Source organism: Ovis aries, chromosome 17, assembly GCF_016772045.2.
Source record: "Ovis aries strain OAR_USU_Benz2616 breed Rambouillet chromosome 17, ARS-UI_Ramb_v3.0, whole genome shotgun sequence".
In the NCBI taxonomy this organism is placed as follows: domain Eukaryota; kingdom Metazoa; phylum Chordata; class Mammalia; order Artiodactyla; family Bovidae; genus Ovis; species Ovis aries.
The window spans coordinates 6,362,102-6,380,051 of record NC_056070.1 but is presented as its reverse complement, the minus strand read 5'-3'; the positions used below and the strand labels follow the sequence as shown (position 1 = coordinate 6,380,051).

Sequence of the window (17,950 nt, the reverse complement as noted above, 5' to 3'; positions counted from 1 at the left end):
ATTGTTGTGTGAAATCCCCTACTATTTTTGATTTCCTCTTTTATGTCTGTTAGTGTTTGTCTTATGTATTGAGGTGCTTCTGTGTTGGATGCATAAATATTTGCAGTTGTTATGTCTTCTTGGATTGATTCTTTGATCATTAGGTAGTGTCCTTTATTGCCTCTTGTAATAGTCTTTATTTTAAAGTCTGTTTTGTCTGAGATGAGCATTGATACTCTGGCGCTCTTTTGATTTCCCGTTGCTTGGAATGTCCTTTTCCATCTCCTCACTCCTAGTCTGTGTGTATCTCTCCATCTGAAGTGGGTCTCTTGGAGACAGCATATATATGCGTCTTGTTTTTGTGTCCGTTCAACCATTCTGTGTCTTTTGGGTGGAGCATTTAATCTATTTAAATTTAAAGTAATATTGATATATATGTTCCTGTTGACATTTTCTTAATGTTTGGGGTTTGTTTTTGGAAGTCTTCCTTCTCTTGTGTTTCCTGCCTAGTGCAGTCCCTTTAGCATTTGTTGTAAAGCTGGTTTAGTGGTGCTGAATTCTCTTAACTTAGCTTTTCTGTAAAGTGTTTGATTTCTTCATCAATTTTGAATGAGATCAGTGCTGGACAGAGTAATCTTGGTTGAGTGTTTTCCCTTTCATTATTTCAGATATATCCTGTCACTCTCTACTGGCCTGCAGACTTTCTTCTGAAACATCAACTGTTAATTTTATGGGGTTTCCCTTGTATGTTACTTGTTGCTTTTCCCTGGCTGCTTTTAGTATTTTTTCTTTGTGTTTAGTTTTGTTAGTTTGATCTATATGTGTCTTAGATGTTTCTCCTTGGGTCTGTTCTGTAGGGGATTCTCTGTGGTTCTTGGGCTTGATTATTTCCTTTTCCACGATAGGAAGTTTTTGACTATAATTTCTTTAAAAATTTTCTCAGACCCTTTACTTTTCTCTTTTTCTTCTGGAACTCCTGTAATTCAGATGTTGCTGTAGTTAATATTACCCCAGAGGTCTCTGCAATTATCCTCAAGTTTTTTTCATTCTTTCTTCTTTATTCTGCTCTTCAGCAGTTATTTCCACTATTCTCTCTTCCAGCTTACTTATCCATTCTTCAGCCTCAATTATTCTGCTATTGATTTATTCTAGAATGTTTGTAAATTCAGTAATTGTGTTGTTTGTCACTGTTTGTTTATTCTCTGTTTCTTTTAGGTCCTTTTTAAATGTACTATATGATTCTTACATTTTCTCCCTTGTATTATTGAGATTTTGTATCTTTACTCTCATTACTCTGAATTCTTTTTCAGGTAGTTTGCCTATTTTCTCTTTGTATATTTTGTCTTGTGAGTTTTTGTTCTTCATCTGCATAGTATTTCTCTGTCTTTTCATTTTGTCTAACTGACTGTTTGGGGTTTCCTTTCCCCAGGCTATGGGGTCACAGTTCTTGCTTTTGGTCTCTTTCCCTGGTGGATGAGGTTGGTGCAGGGGCTTTTGTAGGCTTCATGTTGGAAGGGACTTGTCCTTGTGTTCTAGTGGGAGGGGGTGAGTTTTTCCCTCAGATGGACAGGGTTGTTTGAGGTGGTGTGGGATGTCTGTGGGCAGCCCCTCTGCTTATGTTCTTGTCTTGCTTGTTATTTGGGTGAGGCGTCCAGGACTGGGTGCTGCAGGCAGTTCGGCAGTGCTGGGTCTTGGATTCAGCTGGAGGCCTTTTTGAGAGTGCTTACTGATTAATATTCCCTGTGGTCAAGAGTTCTCTGGTGGTCTAGTGTCCTGGACTCAGACATCCCCTCCAGAGACTCAGGCCCAACTTCTGGAACCAAGATCCCACAAACTGTTTTGGCAATAAAGGGTAGGAAAACAAACAAGCAAACAAACAAACAAAACCCTGAGAAGACAAAAAAAAACCACCCCAAACCCCAAAAAGAACCCCCCCAAACCAACTAAACACCAAAAACCCTTCCCCAAGAAACAGAAAAATGAAGCTGAAACAAATGATAAAAGCAAATTCAGACAAATAGAGACAAAAACAAATGAACGTGCTCAGACACACACACACACACACACACACACACACACACACACACACACACGAAAGCACAACAGTCTACGGAAAACAAAGTCCAAGAGGGAGATCAGGTGAGTAAAGGAAACCAAAAACGATATCAACCAGTCGAAAATAAAATGGACAAAACAAAACACAGAACAGAAAACGAGACCCAAGCAGAGTGCCAGCTGAGGAACGGAGCAAAGCAGGCAGGCGAGCAAACATGGTGGGAAAGAAAAGAAAGGAAAAAAATAGGAAAGCAAAGTTAAATAGAGGTGTGTGAAAGGTCTACATATGTTGAAAAACTAGTCAGAAAGGGCTTCCCAGGTGGCTCAGTGGTAGAGAATCTATCTGCCAAGCAGGAGATGGAGGTTCAATCTCTGGGTCAGAAAGATCCCCTGAAGAAGGAAATGGCAACCCACTCGAGTATTCTTGCCTGGGAAATCCCATAGACAGAGGAGCCTGGCTGGGCTACAGTCCATGGGGTCACAAAGAGTTGGATACAACTTAGCAATTGAACAACAAGCAACAATAAGAAAAGAACCCCCCCCCCCAAAAAAAAAACCCCACACAAATCCATAGAAAGCCAAAGTAGAAATATACAAAAGAAATTTAAAAAAGTTTCCAACAGCCTAAATAGAGATAATAATAATAAAAGGAACAACTGCAGAGGAAAAAGAAAGTGAAGAACTTCTAGAATCAACTGCGGAGTGAATCAAAAGAAGAGTAATGTTTTTCTCGGATCTCAGCGGCCAGTGTTCTTTCCTCTGCTGTGAGTCACAGTGCACCTCCGCCTCCCTAGGAAGCCTTCCGTACCGGGGAGGGCTAATCTCTGGACCTTCTGCGGGGTCAGCTCAGGCTCTAATCTGACCCTGCTCTGGCCCTGCTGCTGGATGTGCTTGCCTCCACTGTCCGCAGCTGCCAGAGCTAGAGTCTTTTCTTTTGTGGGAACAGTCACTGTCCTTTTATATATTCCATCGACAGAGTCTACCTAGTTGATCATGTGGATTTAATCTGTAACTTGTACAGCTAGTGGAAAGATTTTGATCCTCTTCCTTAGGCAGTCCACCCTTGGAGCTCAGTTGTGGTTTTATCCCTTCCTTACATGTCGGTCATCCACAGGAGTCTGCTCCTGAGGCTGCCCTAGAGGACCTGGGTCTGCCCAGTGAGGACCAGGCATAGAGGTGGTGTGGCAGCTTGGATTGCGGGGACCCTGGCTGTGCCAGGCCCACAGGGAAGCCAGTGGCCGCAGATGCAGGAGATATGGTTCTATTAGGATTCTTTCTAGCTCCTGGCAGCTGCTGCTCAAAGGACCTCCCTGGCTGGTCCTTCTGTGTTGCTCAGCCCAGCAGGCACTCAAAGGGCAGCCTGGCTGGGGTCCTTCTCTGTCGCTGAGCCCAGCAGGCTCTCAAAGGACTGCCCTCTCTGGAGTCTTTCTCCATTGGTCAGCTGCGTGCTGACCACTGCCTGTCAGGCGTGTGTGGAGAGAGAGGCGTCCGTGATGGCTCCTCCCCCTGCGTGTGACTCAGCAGTAGCGCCTTGTCTTCATGGCTGCCCGGCGTTCCTCCGAAGGCACTCCCCGCCGTGGATTTCTTTTCTCCCGTCCCTTCCGGCTGTCTCCCCGCAGTCAGCAGCAGCCCTTGCCCCCGGATTGCCCTCCAGCCCCCACTCTCCAGCTCCCACCCGCTGCGCCTTCTGGTGGATTCCCATCCCTGTCCGGGGTATGTAGGGCCGCGGCACGGATGAGCTGTGTGGTTCTCACTCCACTGAGACTATCACAGATTGGCTGCCTTACTCTCTGATAGCTTCAGATGCTTCCCTTCTGTTCCAGCCGAAGGTCCTGGGTTCAGGGATCTCCCCCCTGCTTCAGCTCCCCCATCCCTGGCTGCAGATTGGTCCTGCTCTGTCTCATCCTCCTCCTTCCTTGGTCCTACCAAGTTTTCATGGATCGGTATATTACTTTAGGGTGGTCAGGGACTTCTGCTCGGTGAGAAATTCTGCATCTGAAGATGTATTCCCAATACATTCATGGGGAGAGATGTATTCTACCATCTTGTCGACCTACTCCCCCACTGTGTTGTCGACCACCAGTCTAGGCTTTTAAAGAACAGTTAAGCTAGTTTGGATGACAACATGAGATACGTTATTATAAAATGAATCATATTGATCATAGGAATTAAGGGAAGGGACTATTATGGATGGAAATGGCCTGTGGAATCCAGGAAGCAAGATTTTGTTAGCTTGACTGTGGGAAAAGGAGGTTTTGATGACAGAAAGGATAAGGATATATATTTTTTACCTTTCTGAAGGGAGGGGTATTAGGAGCAAATGATCAGCTTTGGCTTTTTTTCAGTGGTTTAAAAAAGTGGTGAGGGAATGAGGGCAAGGCAGAGCTGTGGTGCTAAGTTTGAGATAAGGAATGAGACCTTCAGTAGATAAAAATACATGCTGTCTATTTATTGTTTTTGGAGTTTCATGCTAACGCTTTGCTGTGAGTTGTTCAGGCTGGAGACTAATTCAAATGAGCGGTTGCAGAGGACTGGGAGATGAGCTACTATCTGACATAAACTCCTGTGACTAGTGTGATGTAGCCCCCAGGTTCCCCTGAGGCAACCCAGGGAAACCTGTAAGGCTGGTAGGAAACGTGATATAGATAGAATGGTGTGACTACGTTCTGTTTACTGGAGTGTTCCATTAGCCAGCAAGTACCATGCTTTTGCAGATGTTCGATTAGGGAAGATGAGGGCAGCAACAGTCAGTGGTGTCCAAGGTTCTGTCCTAACAAAGTATCGTAAGAAAGGATACTTGAGTACAAATTCAGCATAACTAACATAGATTTGAGAGATTCTGTTCTCCTGTTTGCTAGGAGCTTCTGCTTCAGGGGTATCCACTTACCCACCAACACTTTACAATCTGTCAGGGGCTGCTAGCTACACAACCACCCGTCATCCAAGGCTGTCTGTGACCACAGGGGTCACCAAAGGAGGGACCTTGAGTGCCACTGATGCACTTGAGTTTCCTAACTGGCTCCAGGGTCCAGTGACCTCAGGGCATCCTCAGGATAGTTCTAGAGTGGATGTCCCAGAGTAATGGACACTGGAGAGTCCAGACTGTGGGAAGTAGCCTCTGGCCTGTACATCCTGTCATCTTCTGAGATGTCGTTTTCAGCCATGGTAGCCAGGGCAACGAATCTAAGACCCGGGTCTGCCCAGGGCATCCCTGTAATTGGACGCTTCATTGGCTTCTGGCCACCTGCATGCCGGGCTGGGAGATAGGGTTCTTTATGTCATGGCCTCTTTCTCTGCTCATCTCTCATTTAATCTCCAAAAACGCAAAATTACTTGGAGTTCCTAGCCATCCCTTCTCCTGGCATCACACCTTTCCATGCCTCTCTGCCCCAGGCACTTCCTCTTCTTTCTGCCTGGAATATACTTCCCTCTGGTTAGTGCCTTCCACAAGCCCCGTTTAGAACATCATTTCCTCCAGGAAACCTTCTCTGCCCTCTTTTGTGTTCCCACTCTGTGCTCCAACAGCATCTTGAGTGTTCTTTCACAGTTAAACCCACCACCTTTTATGAAAAGTATTTACATAATATCTTCTTCCCAGTCTCATTACAAGCTCCTCATGATCGGAAACCATTTATTTGTAGTTCACAAAATCTCCAGTGCCAAGAATACTGTAGGCATATGTAGATGTTTAATAAATTATTGAACTGAAAGACAGGAAATATGAAATATAACTTTAGAAGAGTTAAGAGACTTGGAAAATGAGTACCAGTAAAACATTTGCTATAATTTGCTACTGGTAAGATCTTTAGACTTGAGAGAGAAAGAGTCAGAATATGTTTAGTTTATAGTCATCTAGAAGAACAGGTTATAGTCTAGCAGAGTATTGTTTTTATCTCTTGCCTTTGCTTTTTCTGAATGGAAGAGAGAGCAGGACATAAGAAGCATTGGTCCATCAGATAATGAACCATCCAACTGTATTGCCACATGAACTAACACCCTCCCCTCTCAGTTATTCTTAATGGCACACTTTTATTTGTAAAGCTTTATGGCCTTTGCTCTGTTCTTTCTCTATCCTTTCCTTTCACGTGTTGAATCATTATTAGTTATATACTAAATGATGTCTGCTCTTAAAACCAAGAGACCAGAGGTTAAACAAACTCAATTAGAAATGAGAAATGCACATTTCTGTGTGCCTCTTAATAGTGCAGAGCTTCTCCTTACTACTCTCAGCCTCCAGAAGATAAGTGTTATATAATTTTTTAAGCTAAGAGTGTATCAGAGTTCAGATTGTGTAATGGTAATGATAAAGAAACACTAGTGGATTTAGTAGCCATTTTCTTCTTGGAGGGGATGGGGCTGAGAAAAAAACTGAATCTGGCTTGATTAAGTGAAATGTCTTCCTATAATAATGAAGAACAGATAATATGTTCTAAATAGGGTGACCTGTGCAGAGCCCCAAGTGGCCTGACTCCACTGAAGAAGCACAGAGATCACAGTGAAGATGGCTTTGAGATCAGCATTCCCTGATTTCACAGTCAGGGAATTTCAGCCTGTTCCCTGTGAAACTCATTGTCTTGCTCTGTTCATCTTTACTCTTGTGGTCTGGGCCTTATCACAGACTAAATAACAGAGGGAAATGACGTGAAGTCTTTAAGCGATGAAAGATTGGAAGATGTTAGAGAACTCTGTGATCAGTCTTCTCAATATCTTTCCTAGTAAAGTGATGTTAGTATTTAAAAATTATATGTCTCTCTCCGCAGCTTTTGACAGTAGAAAGTACAGCAGATCAAAAGCTGCACTTCCGCAGAGGGCCAAGGCATTGAATTGAGCCTTTGTTAGACTCTAGCGTTGTTGGGCAGCATGTTGAAATCTCAGAAGCTCACCTACTGTATGCTTGGTGATAAGTCTGTTTTTGCTGTGCTTGGAATTACAGGGGTCTCTGGAGTATTATTTCACAGATCATTACTCTTAAGTCTCTCCTCTAATAATGAAACTTTAGAAAAAAAATTATGTATACCTAACTTAAGGGTTATTGGAGAAGGAAATGGCGACCCACTCCAGTGTTCCTGCCTGGAGAATCCCAGGGACGGGGGAGCCTGCTGGGCTGCCTGTCTATGGTGTCGCACAGAGTCAGAGACGACTGAAGCGACGCAGCAGCAGCAACTTAAGGATTAGTTTACATATTATCTTATTGGCTGATGCTCCTACTGTGTTTCTGTGTTATAGTGATTACTACTCTGGTCCCAGGGAGGTATGGCATGTAGATATGGTTTCTGCTTTATCCTGTTTAATTCTAGATTTAGACACATCTCTATAGTTCGGAATTGAAGCCGACGTTAACCAAGTTCTGCAGGTACACATATATTATTAGGCTGTTCCCTTAATATAAGAAGAAATGATTGTGTAAAGGTCTCCCGTGGGAATAGGTGTGTACAAAATACCCTAAATTACAGGACACAGCTGCTAAGTAGTGAACAAGGACTGAATGGAAATTTGCTTTTGTTGTAGTTGATTTGGTACATTAAATGGAATTTGGCGTTAAGATCACTAAATCCTGTCCTCCTTCTCTGTGATGGAAAATGTTGCTTAGTAACTTGTTTTTCTTCCACAATGCCATTTTAAATTAGCATTCCAAAGGGTTTGGAAGTATGGATTGTATTCATATGACTTTCTTGAAATAACTAGGCTCTAACCAAAGTAGCATAAATAGTCATCTATTGTTACCTGAGTGTATATAAGACATAGAATGATAGTAAGGTGGAGTCAAAGCTAATCTTCTGTCAGAGAAACGTTTTTTATCATGAAGAATTTGTTGTCGTGTGGTGAGATTATGTGATTTATGTATATCTTTCATTCTGAAAGCATTTGAGCTTCCTATTTAGAATTTGTGCATGTTTGAAATTCAGACCCATTTTCGCTGAGTCGTAGGAGCCATCATTAAACCTAAGGATAGGAGTAGCTGATATCCCTTAATGGAAGAAATATGCTATTTATCTTATTGAGCTCTAATGATCCTCATAGTTACAGGTCAGATAACTTTGAAGTTAGGTTAAAAATTTAGCTGTGTTGGTCAGATGATAATTTGTATACCATTGCTCACACTGTTGATTTTTTGTGTATTTGTTTCTTTTTAGAATCATGATACATGATTTGGGCTTTTGATCCTTTTGTATTTATATCCTTATGTATATAAATTTACACATATTTTTATTATATTTACATTAAACAATGTAATATATGTAACACATATATATTAATTTTATATGTGAAACTTATAGATACGTAAATTTAATATATGTGAATTTGCACATAAATGTAAAATTTATGCAAATATATAAATGACTCCATATCTGTATGTATGCATGTGTATATATCTAGTATATATACAAAAGCTTGTATATGTTACAGTTGGTAGATCAGCAAATGCCTGGCTGTAATTGGAAAACCATTTACAGTCCCGTATTTGATCTTAAGAAAAGAAAGAAAGTAAAGTCGCTCAGTTGTGTCTGACTTTTTGCGACCCCATAGACTGTGGCCTACCAGGCTCCTCCGTCCGTGGGATTTTCCAGGCAAGAGAACTGGAGTGGGTTGCCATTTCCTTCTCCAGAGGATCTTCCTGACCCGGGGATCGAACCAGGGTCTCCTGCATTGTAGGCAGATGCTTTACTGTCTGAGCCACCAGGGAAGCCTTTGATCTTAGCTGGCGTATATAGTGAGCATGGGCTTTATCGGGGGTTGATTCGGTTTGTTCAGTGGTATTTGGCCTAACAAAAGTGAAAGTGAAGTGAAAGTCGCTCAGTCGTGTCTGACTCTTTGCAACCCCATGGACTATACAGTCCATGGAATTCTCCAGGCCAGAATACTGGAGTGGGTAGCCATTCCCTTCTCCAGGGGATGTTCCCAACCCAGAGATCGAACCTAGGTCTCCCACATTGCAGGCAGATTCTTTACCAGCTGAGTCTACAAGGGAAGCTGCCTAACAAAGCGAACTTGTTTAGTAAAGGAAATGTTTGTAAAGTATATTTTCCTGCTTGGATCTCTCCGCCCCCATAATTGTGTTTTCCTCCCGTAAACTGAATCCTTGAGACGAAGCACATATGGCTGAGGAAGAGCCAGGGCTGGGGAGTTGGAGGCAAGGCTGAGAGTGTAAGAGGGTTAAGCAGGGGAGTGGGTCAGGGCCCTGTGAGCAGCAGGGATCCGCAGCAGGTGAGTGGAACTGGGCAGCAAGCAGAAGCGGGGGCCCGGGAATGTTGGAGTTTGGTGGGAGTGATGTGAGAAGAGGGCACATAAGGAAAAGATTGAAAGGTCAAGGTCACAGCAGGAATCAGCCGACAGAACCCGAAAGGGCTCAGAGCCCACCTGGACGGCTGACCTGGGACATCGGAACAGAGGCTCCTGGCTGTTTCCGTGCCAGTTGTACTCTGGCCGGGAAGCTTCCTGGGCATTCCCTGTCAGGGTGGGAACCAGGCGCAGGGCGTGGCCCGCAGAGCCCACTTGTAAAAGCAGGTCAAGGGTGTGTCTGCCTGAAAGGGAAAGGGAGGTGGCCCGGGAGCGTCCTGACACCTGGAAGAGGGAGGCTAAGGACGAGCGGCAGCACAGGCAGAATCAGCACTTTGCTGAGCTTGTGACTCAGGGCCCTGGCTGTAACACACCAGTCTTTCGGGCAGTGAAGCCTCCAGGCCAGACTGGGGAATGAGGCGAGGGCCCTGTTCCAGACGACCAGCAAACCTTTTCTTTCTTTGTGGGGCTATCACAGCTCTGTTCTCATGTTCCTCTGCCCATGAACCCAGAAGGTGGTGTAGAAGAGCTTCTGTAAAGGGGATACAGAGAGAGCTCTCCATGTAGAAGCTGCTGTGTGCCTTACATTCTGTATAAAAATCTCAGTTCTCTTTTGTGGGTTTTTCGTGGCCCCCTGCCCACCAAAAGTAGGTCTGTTTGCAGAGGAGTGTCTTGAAATAAGTAATATAAATGAAGATTAACCCATGAGAAAAGTGTGGCTTGTGATCGTGTAAATAGTTTTGCTTTATATTTACATATATACATTTAGATACTTTATAAATATTTAAAGGCATGCATATAGAATAAACACATATGCATATATGAAAATTTATACTGGTTAGGAGTTTCTGTTCATTACTGTTTTAACTCAGCGTTTGGTCCTTCTTTTAGACAAAAGAACAAAATTACTTTGTTTTTATTTTTACTTATATTATGAAATTAGATCAATTTATAGAAAAGAAGAACTAATTAACCTTACAATCTCATTATATCTTCAAACTCATTTCTAACTGTGGGTCTATTTGTCAATATATTTAGTTTTTAACAAGTTATTTTTCCTTATCTATTGGATATAATGATATGATTCACTTCGTATTTATTTTTAATAGCATTAGTGTATGGTGATGTAACATTGTGATTATAACTCTCTTATTCTTGACCATTTGGGTCAATAATGGTTTTAGTTTTCATTATTGAAAATATAGCCTGGGTAAACATTTTAAAACAAATTATCTTTGTGTTGTTTCCTTGAGGCATTTTCCCCAAAGTGAGATTAACAAGTGAAAGGGCAGGAACAACGTTATGGCTTCTGTTACATGTTGCCAGATTGTTTTCTAGAAAGTCGGCACTCATTTGCAGCGCCACCGTCAATGTATAATGCACTGTGCCAGTTTAAGATAGTTTAGACGGTCTAAGCACACATGAGAAGTATAATTACATTTCTACCCCGAGGCCTTGCTGTATAGATAGCTCTCATAAGTAAACTCAATATGTGAACTTTGAAATTATCGAATTAATTTAAGTATGGAGCTAATTTGCTCTTTAGAATGTGGAGCCTTATAGGGGGCTTTGGGGCTGGAGAGCATCCTGTATCGAGGTGGTGCCCCCTTTTGGACGAGTGTGGTACTGCGATCCCACACTGTGAGACTGTCGAGGCCAGAACCAAAGGGGGACCACAGACCCCAGTGTTTCTCACAGTGAGGTCCTCAGGCTTGTGAGGAGTCCTGGAGGGCTTCGTGGAGGCTGGGGGAGAGGGGCACTCTGCAGTCCAGGCAGCCAAGAAGAGGCGATGGCCACTGGGAAGGCCTAGGCCACAAGTCCCTGAGCTGTGCATGTCCCAGGTAACTGCTAACCACAGCCTTCCTCATTGAAACTGTCAACTCAGGGGTGTTGGGGGCGATGTTTTCGGCATCACCCTGGCAGTATTTTTAATTTTATAATGGAAGCCGATGGAGATTACAGATTCTGTAGAAATTTATTCATCCACAAGGATAACTAGCCTAGTCTATAAATGTTCTTTTACTCTGCTTCAGAAAGGGGAAAATCTTAGACTTTTCCCTGAGAAATAAATTTCCCTCATTGCTCATGCCTGCTGACATAGCCTTGTGCTTCTGCCAGTTTCCGCAGTGACTTGCAGAAATTCTATAACCTAAATACCAGAACACGTAACGGCATGTCCTAGAACTGGGCCGGGAGGGTGAGACCGAAGTGAAACATATTCCACAGAGCGTGTGGTTCAGAAAGGCAAAAAGGAGCAACTGAAAGTCATTGATAAAATGCTTGAGAATTAACGTGTATACATTTTAAAGGACGTGAATTGAATGGATATTTATCTTAGAAATTCCAAGTCATAACGTTTAATGGAGGCTGAGATATAAAATTTGTTTTAATTTTCAGGTACCAAAATAGAAGTTAAGTATTGGTGGGTGGAGAGAGGTGGTAAGCGTTAAAAGGCCATATACCCAGACTGTCGCATGAGATGGTTTATTTTTTAATTTTCAGTAATTTTTTTCAGTACATGTAAATACATAAAACAAACTCTGCCATCTTTATCTTTTTCAGTCAGTAGCATTAACTACATTCACAGTGTTGTGCATCCATTACTATTATTTTCAAACCTTTCTCACTACCCCAGACAGAAGCGCTGTGCTTTAGGGATTTATTTTGTAATTGATTATCTCAAAATTTTTTTTCTGGCTTAAAAAAATACACAATTCAAACTCTTCACGCTTAAAATTTCAACGTATGCCATATGTTAGGGGATTCTTCTAGGTACGTGTCTCAGGGTCATCAGTTTCCTCTCCTCCTTCCTGCTGACGCCTGCTTTGCTGAAGACGGTGCCGGTCAAAGAGGGCAGGGAGGGCTGCTGTTCTGTCGGGGACATGTGAGGAGCTGCATTCTGCTGCTGAAAGCTTCAAATCAATGCTATTTGTAGGAGAACAACGGTAGTTCTGCTTATTTAATGTATTTTAAAATTTAAAGGCCCTATTATGTTCTTGACAGCTTAAAAAAAAATCAGAACTTGTCATTACTTTGAACACAACAGCTATTACTATTTTTATGTATTATTTTTAGTCTTTTTTAACTTTCATGGTTTTGACGTAGTTGATCATGATGAGTCTAATTGTATACAATTAGCTTATTTTTTCATTTAACATATCACTTAACAGTTTTTTTAAAAATGTTGCTCAGTAGTCTTCATAGTAATAGGCCTAGGAGTGTATGTAGCTTAATTTATACAACCATATCACTTTCTTTGACATTTCGGTGGCCAACATGTGTAACTATGATAAACGAACAACTTCAAACATCTTCCTTCTGTAGTTTTTAACCCCTTCATTTTATTCTCATGAGAGGGAGATGCAGACGGCTCACATATCTTTTCTCCCCAAACTTTAAACTTTTTACTTTGTATTGGGATGCAGCCGATTAACAATGTTGTTGTAGTTTAGGTGAACAGTGAAGGGACTCGGTGGTGCATATGCATGTGTCCATTCTCCCCTAAACCTCCCTCCCCTCCAGGCTGCCGCATGACACTGAGCAGAGTTCCACGTGCTATACAGTAGGTCCTTGTTGGCTATCCCTTTTGAATATAGCAGTTGCTCACATATATCTTGTTAGGGGCCATGGCTCTTGCATTTTCCGTGAAGGTTTGGTACAGTCAGCAGTGGTATGTTTTCGTAAGCTATGATAAACAGCAGATGGATGACACGCACTTGATTTGGTTACAGGTTGTGAAAATCTTAGAGAAGCATGACCCCTTGAAGAACACCCAGGCAAAGTACGGGTCCATCCCTCCAGATGAGGCCAGCGCTGTCCAGAACTATGTAGAGCACATGCTCTTTTTGCTGATTGAGGAGCAAGCCAGGGATGCTGCCATGGGGCCGATCCTGGAATTTGTGGTCTCTGAGAACATCATGGAGAAACTCTTCCTTTGGAGCTTGAGGCGGGAGTTCACCGATGAGACGAAAATGGAGCAGCTCAAGATGTATGAGATGCTGATCACCCAGTCCCACCAGCCTCTGCTGCACCACAAGCCCATTCTGAAGCCCCTGATGATGTTGCTGAGCTCTTGTTCGGGAACAACCACCCCCACCGTGGAGGGGAAGCTGGTGGTCCTGCTCAATCAGCTCTGTTCCATTCTTGCCAAAGATCCATCCATCCTGGAACTCTTCTTCCACACTAGTGAGGACCAAGGGGCCGCGAACTTCCTCATCTTCTCCCTTCTGATCCCCTTCATTCACCGGGAGGGGACCGTGGGCCAGCAGGCCCGGGACGCCTTGCTCTTCATCATGTCTCTCTCTGCCGAGAATACCGTGGTGGCTCATCACATCGTGGAGAACACCTACTTTTGTCCCGTAAGTCCTTACTGTTGGCCCACCTTCCTCCTGCTCTTCTCCTCTCTTGGGCTGATGATAAGTACTCTTTTTTTAAGCTTCTTTAGATTGATATGTGCGTCTCTTTTGTGCTGAAAGTCTTGTTTCTTTTTGTTGTTGTTGTTGTTATTGTCATTTGTTCGTTTTTGGCTGTGCTGTGTGGCATGTGGGATCACAGTACTCCAACCAGGGATCAAACCCTTGCATTGGAAGTGCAGAGGCTTAATGGATATTTTCCCTTTTTTTTTCAGCAAACTGTTCTTGGGACCTTCTATGGAAGGATGTTTAGAGGAAATATTTTGGAGGGAGGAGAGGAATTTAAGTTGAGATGCTCTATGGCTGAGCAATGTCAGCTTGAAATAAGCCGATGGAGGAAATTATATGTGTTACTGTTTCTTGGTTCATTTCCATTGGGTTGGGAGCTGTTTTGTTTTCTCTAAGAGCATCTCCTGAGCAGTTGGTAAAACCTGCTCGTCTTGTGTTCTTAGCTTTTCAGGTTGGTTTTGAGCCAGTGAGTCATGGCATGCGGTCAGACCCCTCACAGTGGGCTTCACAGATTAGTTTGTTTCCCAGCAAGATAATGACCAAAATCATAAATCCAAAGCACTGATTCTATTTCAAGAGGAGAAATACATGTTTACAGTTTGAAGTAGCAAGACATCCTCTGCTGTGTATTGTTTCTTAGGCGTAGGTTGCTGAGCAGTGGAGAGTAAGGCCTCGTGTGGACGCCTGAGGAGTTAGGCCCAGTCATAGGCTGGAGAATAATAGGGACTGTCTCAGGCTCTCGCAAAGCTGTACGCCTCTGATTGCTTTCTTCTGTTAGGGACACCTTGGGAGGGGGTATTTAAACAGATGTATAGGTTTGCAGAGTTCCATAGACTAGCAAGGAGAAATACAAAAGCCTTCTTAAGTAAACAATGCAAAGAAATAGAGGAAAACAATAGAATGGGAAAGACTAGAGACCGCTTCAAGAAAATTAGAGGTATCAAGGGAACATTTCTTGCAAAGATGGGCTCAATAAAGGACAGAAATCGTAGGGACCTAACAGAAGCAGAAGATATTAAGAAGAGGTGGCAAGAATACACAGAAGAACTGTACAAAAAAGATCTTAATGACCCAGATAACCACGATGATGTGGTTGGTCACTTACCTAGAGCTGGACATCCTGGAATGTGAAGTCAAGTGGGCCTTCAGAAGCATCACTATGAACAAAGCTAGTGGAGGTGGTGAAATTCCAGCTGAGCTATTTCACATCCTACAAGATGATGCTGTGAACGTGCTGCACTCAGTATGCCAGCAAATTTGGAAAACTCGACAATGGTCACAGGCCTGGAAAAGTTCAGTTTTCATTCCAGTTCCAAAGAAGGGCAATTCCAAAGAATGTTCAAACTACCATACAATTGCACTTATTTCACATGTTAGTAAGGTTACACTCAAAATCCTTCAAGCTAGGCTTCAGCAGAATGCAAACTTAGAACTTCCAGATGTACAAGCTGGATTTAGAAAAGGCAATGGAACCAGAGATTAAGTGGCCAAAATCCACTGGAATATTGAAAAAGCAAAGGAATTCCAGAAAAACATCTACTTCTGCTTCATTGACTGTGCTAAAGCCTTTGACCTTGTGGATCACAACAAACTATGGAAAATTCTTAAAGAGATGGAAATAGCAGACCACTTTACTTGCCTCCTATAAAACCTGTGCGCAGGTCAAGAAGCAACAGTTAGAACCATGGAACAATGGACATGGAACAATGGACTGGTTCAAAATTGAGAAAGGAGTATGTCAAGGCTGTATATTGTCACACTGCTTATTTAACTTATATGCAGGGTACATTATGTGAAATACCAGGCTGGATGAATCGCAGGCTGGAATCAAGATTTCCGGGAGATATATCAACAGCCTCAGGTATACAGATGACACCACCCTTATGGCAGAAAGAGAAAACGAACTAAAGAGCCTCTTGATGAAGGTGAAAGAGGAGAGTGAAAAAGCTGGCTTAAAACTCAACATTCAAAAAAAAACTAAGATCACGGCATTTGGTTCCATTATGTCCTGGCAAATAGATGGGGAAACAGTGGAAACAGTGGCAGATTTTCTCTTCTTGGGCTCCAAAATCCCTGCAGATGACGACCACAGCCATGAAATTAAAAGACACTTGTTCCTCGGAAGAAAAGCTATGATCAACCTAGACAGCATATTAAAAAGCAGAAACGTCACTTTGTAGACAAAGGTCCATATTGTCAAAGCTATGGTTTTTCCAGTAGTCACGTACAGATGTGAGAGTTGGACCATAAAGAAGGCTGAGTGCCAAAGAATTGATGCTTTTGAACTGTGGTGTTGGAGAAGACTCTTGAGAGTCCCTAGGATAGCAAGGAGATCCAACCAGTCAACCCTAAAGGAAATCAGTCCTAAATATTCATTGGAAGGGCTGATGCTGAAGCTGAAGCTCCAGTACTTTGGCCACCTGATATGAAGAGCCGACTCATTGGAAAAGACCCTGATGTTGGGAAAGATTGAGGACAAGAGGAGAAGGGGCTACTGAGGATGAGACGGTTGGATGGCATCACCGATTCAACGGACATGAGTTTGGGTAAACTCTGGGAGATAGTGAAGGATAGGTAAGCCTGGTATGCTGCAGTCCATGGGGTCACAAAGAGTAGAACATGACTTAGAGACTGAACAGCAGATCTCCTGTTTTGAAAAATGTTGAGCAATGGCTGTTTTTATTTTCCTAACCCAGTGAACATCTCCAGTTTATTTCCATTATGTGTTCTTTTTACTGATCATCTCATTCTGCTTCTTTATAAACTGTATTGCCTTGAACATGCCTGATTTTGCCAGAATAGTGTGTAAGACCATTAGTGAGTTTTATAGGAACAGGCCAGGCAAATTGCCTTAAGTATATCAGATTCATTGTTAATGAACACGATGTGGGTGGTTCTTGACCCAAAGCGAGGGTATTTAGAAATGTATGTGGGGCGTGTTTGGTTGTCGGGCAACATGTGGGGCCTGGAAGGGAGGTCATCTGGCATTTAGTGTGCAGGGGCCAGGGATGCTTAATGTCCAGTAGTTTGTGGAATGGTCACATACAGGAAAGAATTGCCTTGCCCCAGGTGCTAATAGCCATGCTAGTGATTGACATGCTGTATTTGGCTTTGAGGTTCAAGAGTAGTAATCTTCTTTATAGTACTAAATTCCTATCTTTATTAATAAACCAAACAAACTGAGGTCACCGAAGTGTCTGGTGAATATTTATTTTAGGAGGATCAAATGAGTAAAAACTTTGAGAAACAGAGTCAAGTTCAGACACCATATGTCTCTTCTCTTCTGGCTTCTGACCAACAGAATCAGAAATTGCAGAAAGCGTGTGTGTGTGCTCAGTCACTCAGTCATATCCAACTCTTTGTGGCCCCGTGGACTGTAGCCCGCCAGGCTCCTCTCTCCATGAGATTTTCTAGGCAAGAATAGTGGAGTGGGTTGCCATTTCCCCCAGAGACTGAGAGTCAGATGGGAAATAAAGAACTGATTCCATTCATCTGTGCCAGCATATTAAACCTCCTTTCCTTGTTTTCTTCAACAGAATTATAAGCTAGATTATAAATTCTTTTAAAAGAACATATCTTTAGGCAAAAGTGTAACTTCTCACCCTGAATCTGAGTGTCTGTATTAGTTTTCCTTAAACAACAACAACAAAAAGCGCTAACTGATTAGAGTATAATTGCTTCCCAACGTTGCGTTAGTTTCTGCTGTTGAAGGAAGTGAGTCAGCTATATGTGTACACACGTCCCCTCCCTCTTGAGCCTCCCTTGCACCTCCACCCTCATCCCACCCCTCTAGTCATCACAGAGCACTGAGCTGAGCTTCTTGTGCTATATACAGCAGCTTCCTAGTAGCTGTATTAGCTTTCTATCGCTGCTGTAACAAACTACCAAAACTATGGCTTTAAATAACAGTGATGATTATCTTACAGTAGTATCGTCTTACTGTAGGTTAGAAGTCCAACAGGTCTTACTGGGCTAAACTTAGGATGTTGACAGGGCTTGCTCCTTCCTTTTCCTCACTTCTCCAGCTTCCAGAGGCCTCCCACACCCCTCACCCCATGGCTCGCTCCTTCCTTTCCACAGCCAGCAGTATTACATCTCTCTCCATCCTTTTGAAGTCGTGGCTCCCTCTGACTCTGCTCCTCTGCCTCCCTCTTCCACTTCCGCAGGAACCCTTGTAATTATGCTGTGTTTACCTGGATCATCCAGAATTTAAAGAT

The 17,950-nt window shown here is 42.9% G+C and overlaps 1 protein-coding gene across 5 annotated transcripts in view; it reads left to right on the top strand.

The window, feature by feature from the left end:
- FHIP1A (FHF complex subunit HOOK interacting protein 1A) overlaps positions 1-17,950 on the top strand; it is a 312,856-nt gene that overhangs the window by 200,112 nt on the left and 94,794 nt on the right. For 4 of the 5 annotated variants that reach the window (XM_027956239.3, XM_060400969.1, XM_042234932.2 and 1 more), the window contains one exon: positions 13,044-13,670. In XM_027956239.3, the coding sequence (XP_027812040.2) occupies positions 13,044-13,670 (627 nt within the window). Of the gene's footprint in view, positions 1-3,556; positions 3,748-13,043; positions 13,671-17,950 lie in introns of those variants that run through there. The other variant, XM_042234930.2, reaches the window with a different exon arrangement.